Source organism: Syzygium oleosum, unplaced genomic scaffold, assembly GCF_021117445.2.
Source record: "Syzygium oleosum isolate NSW1041296 unplaced genomic scaffold, Sole_v2.1 Sole_v2.06, whole genome shotgun sequence".
Classification (NCBI taxonomy): Eukaryota; Viridiplantae; Streptophyta; class Magnoliopsida; order Myrtales; family Myrtaceae; genus Syzygium; species Syzygium oleosum.
In genome coordinates this window covers 8645930-8653727 of record NW_026607490.1, presented here as the reverse complement: position 1 = coordinate 8653727, position 7798 = coordinate 8645930, and the positions used below count along the sequence as shown (strand labels likewise).

Here is a 7798-nt window from a genome sequence, read left to right as displayed (position 1 = left end):
AAACTTCCCCCTAACCACAATTTAGTCGCCATAAATGGGCAATGCATGGCCACGAAACATAGCGTAGAGAATGTTTGGATGCCTATGTAGCAGCCCGACTTGGGGCTAGCTTGGTCTAACGGGGACAAAATCATCGCCGGTTCGAAAGGCTAAACTAGTCCCAAACACGAACACGAACACGAACCTGAACCCGAACCTGAACCCGAACTTCATTATTGTTGATTATCCGGATCGGAACTTGAGTCAAAGTAATGCCAAAAAATGCACCCGACTTGCAGTATTTATGTTTCTATACTTGTTTAAGATAGTAGCTAAAATGAACCTCAAACGGCCAAACCCCGTTCCGTGCTCTGCAAATTTTGGCTCAAAAGGAAGGTCAATCTTGCTCTATGATGATCTTGAAGCTCCATATCCGAATTTTGACCCACAAAGTTTTGGCGAATCGGGTACCCGATTTAACTGACCCAACCACCTTCCCTACCTGGCCCGGCCCGGCTTGGCCGCTTGCAGCCATGAATGACTAAAAGAGAATGCTCATCCACTTCCATACATCCACTTATCTGTTGTTTAATAATTCATCATACAACCCAGCAAGGAATGAAGGAAATAGGAGTCTACATCTGATGATATTTTCATTATTTATCCAGTTCCATTTCCGTCCTCAATCTGTTAACCTTACGGAAACGTGACCAATTCAGCAAGCAACAGTTTTATGTGGGTCATTTCATTTCATTACTAAAACAGGTTGTGTAAGACAATTTGGTGTGTAGCTATTTTGATTTCACCTTTTAGCATTTTGATTGTGCCTTTTGAAGTCTTCTCAAATTTCGAATAAATTAAATTCTATTTCTTGTGTGAAAAATTTAAGTGTTGTTTTTGACAAAGTGAATTGTAAGCCAAGACAAGCCAAAAAACAACTCCCTCTAAAATTTGAATGAATTACGCCACAGAGTACTAAATCTTGCGAGAAATAAATTTATGTTGTAAATAAATAAATTTTTTTTTGATTGTTTTGCTTAAGTGGTAAATCTTTATTAGAAAGTATAATCGGGTCCTAAACTTATGCTACAAAGCGCATAAAAAAAGAGAGATTAAAGACTTGATTGCGCTCTATACGTATAAATCTAAGACTTTCAATGTACTTTTTCGTCCCTGGTATTCAGTTAAACAAGAAACTCAGTCAGCAACGTCTAACTGTTAACTACCACAACTGTCACTTACCAGCATTAGCCCCGGCCCGCTCTCCGCACTGAGATTTTGCGCGGGGTTTGGCCACCAGATGCCGTTAAAAAGGCAATGCCCTTTCAAGATTCCTGTCACACCCACATCGACCGATCATACTTCATTACTCTTCGAGCTCTGTGAAAGCGTCGACCATGGCGTCTCCTGCGTCCCCTCCCCTCAAAGGTCTCTCTCTCCCTCTGTGTGTGTGTGTGATGGATGGGAGAAAGAGGAGTGCGTATTATCACCCGTTTGAACAGGAAACTGAGAATATTTTCACCATTTTAGTTTGCAGTGACTGCAGCGTGCCTTTTAATGATGGTAAAATGTTCATTAACTCTGTTCTCGAACCGAATTTTGCAGTGTGCCCGAAAGTCCTGCGTTTTCTGGGTGCAGTTGGTGCTGGAAATCTTAGCTTACTTAAGGGTACATCTTGGCTTCTTTTTTCTTGCGCCATTTTCTTTCCTTCTTTTCCCGCCCTTTCAGCCTGAGTTTTGGTTTCTTTCGCTTTGGGATTGCTACATAATGCGCTGCATCCGTCGAATAATGTGGTGAAACAGAGTTGGCTTCGCAACTCAACGATGGGAGGGGGATGGCAAGAACTATTGCGGATGCCAAGGATGACAAGGGACATGGGGCGCTTCATTTCGCCGCGATGGAGGGCAAAATCGAAGTGTGCAAGTACTTGTTGGAGGAGTTGAAGCTTGATGTGGACCCGAAAGATGTTGAGGGTATCCCCGCTTTTAGCTATATCTATTTGGCTCTGTCGGTTTTTGAGATTTGTGTATAAGCATGGAAGCCTGGTTTTGCGAAACTTCAGTCTTTTCGGGCTACTGCTTTTTATCGGGTTGTGGCTACCCTGCTATGGTTCACTATCACTAATACCTGCAAGTAGGAGACGAATAATTTTCTGAAAATTTGTTTCTTTTTCAGGTGAGACTCCTCTTCATCTTGCTGCTGGATCGAGGCATATTGAAACAACAAAGTATCTGATAGATCGAGGTGCCGATTCTGCTATACCCAACAACGATGGTCTGACAGTATTGCATTACTTTGCTGGGTCAGGTAAGTCAAATTCTGTAACATTTGGTAAGCATCTACGTTTACCAATTGCCGCAATTGCTTTCCCAGATAAAGCTAACAATTATGATTTTTTATATTAAGTTAGCGAACTCTCTCTGTCTCTCACACACACACGCAAGCACGCACATGCATGAAAAACATGAGCGTGTGCACATTGCATCTTGTCATGGTCAACGGAAGATGGACATGCTTATCTGTGCTTATTTCTTTGCAGGGAACATCGAAATGATGAACTTTCTACTTTCTAAAGGGGTCAACATTGATTGTCAAAGCTCTTCTGGCAGTCCTTTATTTTATTCTGCTGGCTGTGCTCAGCTAGATGCTGCAAAATTTCTCCTAGAACATCATGCTAACGTAAGCTTGAGAAATACGTAATCTCTTGAATTTTCTCTCTTTCATCGCAGACTTTTGTGAGCTTGAATATCTGTATTCATAGAGAGAGAGAGAGACAGAGAGAGAGAGAGAGAGAGTAGCAACTTCGTGCATATGCCTTCTGCATGTGCACTTGTCTTCATGAACAAAAGGCAAGAAATATATTCTTCTGTAATCGATCATAGAGAGATAAAGAGAGGAAGAAAGAGAAAGGTGGAAATGGTTGCCTGGTTGGAGGAATTGAGCTGTTCTGTGATGATGCTATAGTAATAAGCGTGTGGCCCAGCGCAATGCACGGAGTTAGCTTTCATGTTCTTATTTTACTGCATGTATTAAAATTATCTAAATTAGATATTTTTTATATGTTCTAACATTTTATGTAATACCATTGTATTTATGTTTGGTCAGTAGTGGTTGAAGTGGCTTTTCATTGAGCAGTTGTATTTCCATTGTCAAATTCCCTCCAGATTACGGTGGATTCTCCTTAATTTGTTTGATGATAGGGAAAAATCTGAGACTTGTTTAATCAACTTAGAGCATGTGCTGTATTCCAAGTAAACATCTTGTCGGCAAACATATTTTCATCATGGACACATCGTCATCTTTGGATGCATTAACGATGAAGTGGATGGATGGATTGAAAGTTGAGATATGACATATAATTGCTATGATATTGCTGGAGCAGTTTTGACAAGATCTTGAAAATTGGATGTAATTGAGGATTTTAACGAACAGACACCCGTGACAGCACTATGATTCGAGATGGCAAAGAACAGCTTGCATACATTTTTGTCAACAAAAGAGAGAAACCAACGGTGGAACATTTGAGAATCATTTCTTTGTTTGCCTAACACATTGTTAAATTGCTATTCATGTCTCTTCTCCATTTAGATCAGCGTCATGCTGAGATTATTCCTTAGCAGTGACAGAAAAGGAGTTTTGGGATGTGGCGGAGCAGTTGGTATTTAATTTTGTTATTTTTGTTTTACAGCCTAATGCGGAAACTGTTGATCGTTTAACTCCGCTCCTTGCATCTGTCACTATCAAATCGCTTGAATGCTTAAAGCTGTTGATTCAGGTTTGTATAACTTTTAGACATTTAAGAGTTAATAGCATCCTGAATATACAGTTGTTTGATTACTTTAATTTTCTTGTACCCCAAGCTGCCTTTCTGTCTCCATCATACCCATTGTATCTTTTAACAATTATTTGTAGGTTAGTTGACACTATATTGCCCTACTCAAGTTTCAGTCAGTCAGAGTCTCCACTGATATTTATGTTTGCTTATTCGTATCCTTTAGTCTTGCCTTCTTAATGCTGTGTGCTATTCTATGAATTAAACTCCGATTATAGTAGCGCATAATGGAATCAACATCCCTTTCTTGTTAACATTCAAGTTCCATTGAAGACTCAATTTAATCCTGAAGATTTACAGAAGGGTTATTGTTTAAAGTACCATTTATACTCGATTTGAAAACAGTACTGTGGGCCTGTGGCTGCTTGGATATCCGACTAATGCCCTTGCTTGCTTTTATGTGCTTACGTATAGCGTTGTAACTCCCTTGTGCACATAATTTTGATGTCCATACAGTGGGGTGCAAAGGTGAATGTTACTTTTCCTGGAGGAGGAACACCTCTGCATGTTGCTGCTTTCATGGGGAAACCCGATATCATAAGTTGCTTACTAGAAGCTGGAGCTGATCCCAATGTCAGAGACGAGGTCAAAATTTAAAGCTTTAGTACTCCTTAAGTTTTAATTTTATGTTCATATAACTACTTTCTCTCCCCCCTTCTTCCGAAAGCTTGTTTAAATGCAAATGCAGTAACTTGCAGAAAAAAGGAACAGTTCTTTTGATTGATGATTGCTTAATATTTTTGCGTGGTCCATGCTTCATCCCAAATTATTAACGTGTGATTTGTGTAAAATAAAAGCAATCACATTTTACTTTCACTTCAGAATCTGAAAACACAAAAGATATCTAAGATCTAAAAATTATGAAAAATTTCTAAATGACTACTCTTTATATATTTTGAATAGGTCTTTGGCATTGAATGAAGGCAGAATTCAAACAATACAAGAAAAAAATAAGAAAAGCCACTATAAACACTTAACTTAAACTCCTAATCGCTAATCTCGTTTATCACTTTCTTCACCTTTATTGAAATAGATTCATGGAAGGTCTTTTTGGAACTTCAAGAGTATTTTTGTTGCTCTTACTGGCAGTGGATCATTCATTAAAGATCATGATTTGCTCTTGTCATCACAGAATGGGAAACCACCCATACAACTTGCAGCACAAAAAGGCAATCGTGCAGCCGTGGAGATTCTTTTGCCAAAGACTTCAAAAATTAAAACTATTCCATGGAGTGTGGATGGAATCATGGAGCACATGCAGGCAGAATGTGGTGATACGCAGGTATTGAGGTCTCTGCCGTGTATGGCTTTTTTTTACCTCCTCTTGCTTCATGTGAATTTTTTTTAAAATTTCCAAATTTTGATGGATATTCTAGCCTTTGTTTTTGGTGTATCTCGCTTTTATTTGTTTTAAAATTGGAATATTTGTGCTTCTTGTATCATGTTCTAGCTCAAAAGTTAAATTTACAGGAAGAGGTCGGGGAAGCAGAGGAAACAAGTAAGGAGAAGGACAACTTGTTGACAAAGCAAAAGCTCTCCGAGGTAACAGTTCGCTGTAGTTTTACTTAATTTTCATCATCAACTTCTTTTCCTTAATATAATCTACCTATGTCAGTTCATTGAAAATATGCTGGGTACCTCGTGTGTTCCCTTATTCTCTTTTATGAGAACACTAGTTGATCTTTATTGTGTTCTAGCTCAAAAGTTCGATTTGCAGGAAGAAATTGGCAAAGCAAAGGAAAATCGTAAGGAGGACATCTTATTGAAAAAGGAAAAGCTCTCTGAGGTAACAATTCGTTGTAGTTTTACTTATTGCTGATCATTAATTTTTTTCCTTAAATTGCTCTACCTACATTGAATGGACATTTTTTTATATGAAATGCACAGAGAGAGTAAGAATCAATAGAAGTATTCGCATATATTCTCTATAGATGTGGAGAAAGTATATGTCATGGTCTTGAGATATTGTTTGGAGGATTCTGAAAAAGAATGGAGCAGTGTTGGCTATAAGCAATTGATAAGGTTTCCTCCGAGCCCATCTTTCAGTAGGTGATCAAATATTTTCTCAGCTTTGTGTGACAATGTTGATGCTTCATTAGGAGAAATGGAGGAGAACCAGATGGTCTCCTATAACCATAGGGTTGCACTACTGGTCTTTCTTTGTCTTTTATTCCTTCTTCCTTCATGACATATCATCCACTCTGCATTTTAGACACTCTGAACCTTAGCTGATCTCAGTTGGGGAAATAGCTACTTTTAGTCTGAATGGTCTATCAATCATATTGCGGGTGAAGCACATCAAGCAGAAAACACTTTGAACGTGGATGTACGTTGATCCATGATGTGACTAATTTGTATGGGCTTGGCGATTGCTCAACTCCTGTGAATAGACTGATGTGGAGATATTGAATGCACAATTTTCCATTGTTTTGTGTTGTGACATGCTCACTTTCTCAGGAAAGTGAAGAAGCAAAGCAGAAAGCTGCCGAAGCCAAATTAAGAGGAGATGCGGCGGTTGAAAGAAAAGACTATCATGCAGCTTTATACGCTTATACGCAAGTAAATTCTCCTGTCATCAATTCTTCTCGACATTTTCCATGATAACTTTTATCAACAATGAAGATATCACACCTTTCATAAATACGTTAAAAACGAAACATGTTAAGCACTCTCAATCTGACTGGATTGAACTACTCGTCTGGTTCTGGAATTCCAGGCAAGAGGCTTTGACCAAAACGACGCAACTTTGCTCTCCAATAGAAGTCTTTGCTGGATTCGCTTGGGGGAAGCAGAACATGCTCTAGTTGATGCAAGGGCCTGTAGAGCACTTAGACCAGATTGGCCAGAAGCTTGCTATCGGGAAGGTGCAGCTCTGAGTTTACTGCAGGCATGCTTTCACTTCTTCTTGGGTCCATTAATGTATGAAATTAAAGTAGGTTGAATTAACTACTGACCATATAGACTGTGAAACGTGCTGCAGAGGTTCGATGAAGCTGCTGATTCTTTCTACGAGGCTGTCAAACTTGATCCTGAGAATTGGGAAATTGCAAATTCTTTCAGGTTAGGCTGAACTGGTTGCTCCAGTTTGGTATTAAAAACTAATATGTGGCTATGTCGTTCTTTTGTCATCATCCTTAACTTCTCCGGTTTTCCGTGAAGTCCTATTTGCGGATTTAATTAGAAAGACATTGTGAGTCTGTGATGCTGATAATGGAATTTTTTATGTCCAGCTAAATTTTGGGGCTAGATTCTGTGGAATAATGAAAGGCTATTGTACAAAAGAGCGCAAAGATAATGCTAAAAGCTAAACATTTTCGGGAAACTCAGCATCAGATGTGCCTGATCAAAGATGTAGAATTTGAATATTGCACCCTGCTTTCATCGAGCAAATAAGCTAGAACATGCGGTTGCGCATGTTCTAGCTTGCATGGAATTCAAGTTCCATGCCTGTTCTTCATTCGTGCTTTGTCGTCATCACAGAGAAGCTTTTGGAGATGCAAGGAAGTTTCACGGTAAGGACCAAAAGAGTTCGAGTTCGAGCAAGGCGAAGACAGAGGATTCTGACACTTGAGCTGGAGGGAAGGTGCTTGGGATGGCCATGCATCACTGCCCAGAAAAGAGACCACAAGCCCTTATAGTAACTTTCTGTTGGAAATTCAGGAAAGAAGTGAGGAACATGAGTGGAGGCTATTAAAGCTAAAAACAGGAGGCATCATTACTCTTCTTCTAGGTTTCATGGATTCTGGATTCTGGTATCATATCATCATGTGAGCCTGTGTTGTTTTTGCTGTTTCATATGTTTTGTCTATAGACCAAAACAAGAAGTTTTTCTGTTCAGTCAGTTTCGAAATCCACAGACACTCCTCTGATGGTCAATCTCTTTGGTCGTCTGATCCTTCGCCGCGAACATTGAATGCCGTACAACCCTTTGCGCATAGCAACCCAACATGAGGATTGTGCGAACCCTCTCCAATGCCACTAACCGCA

At 39.5% G+C, this 7798-nt stretch overlaps 1 protein-coding gene across 1 annotated transcript; it reads left to right on the top strand.

The window, feature by feature from the left end:
* The first annotated feature begins 1255 nt into the window (after positions 1-1255).
* Positions 1256-7648, top strand: LOC115690822 (uncharacterized). The gene is made up of 14 exons (XM_056312545.1): positions 1256-1407; positions 1585-1647; positions 1782-1952; positions 2155-2310; positions 2519-2658; positions 3668-3754; positions 4268-4396; positions 4944-5093; positions 5282-5353; positions 5529-5597; positions 6269-6370; positions 6528-6675; positions 6792-6871; positions 7292-7648. The coding sequence occupies exons 1-13, from the start codon at positions 1377-1379 to the stop codon at positions 6800-6802; spliced, it is 1329 nt and encodes a 442-aa protein (XP_056168520.1). The 5' UTR covers positions 1256-1376; the 3' UTR covers positions 6803-6871; positions 7292-7648.
* Positions 7649-7798: the final 150 nt, after the last annotated feature.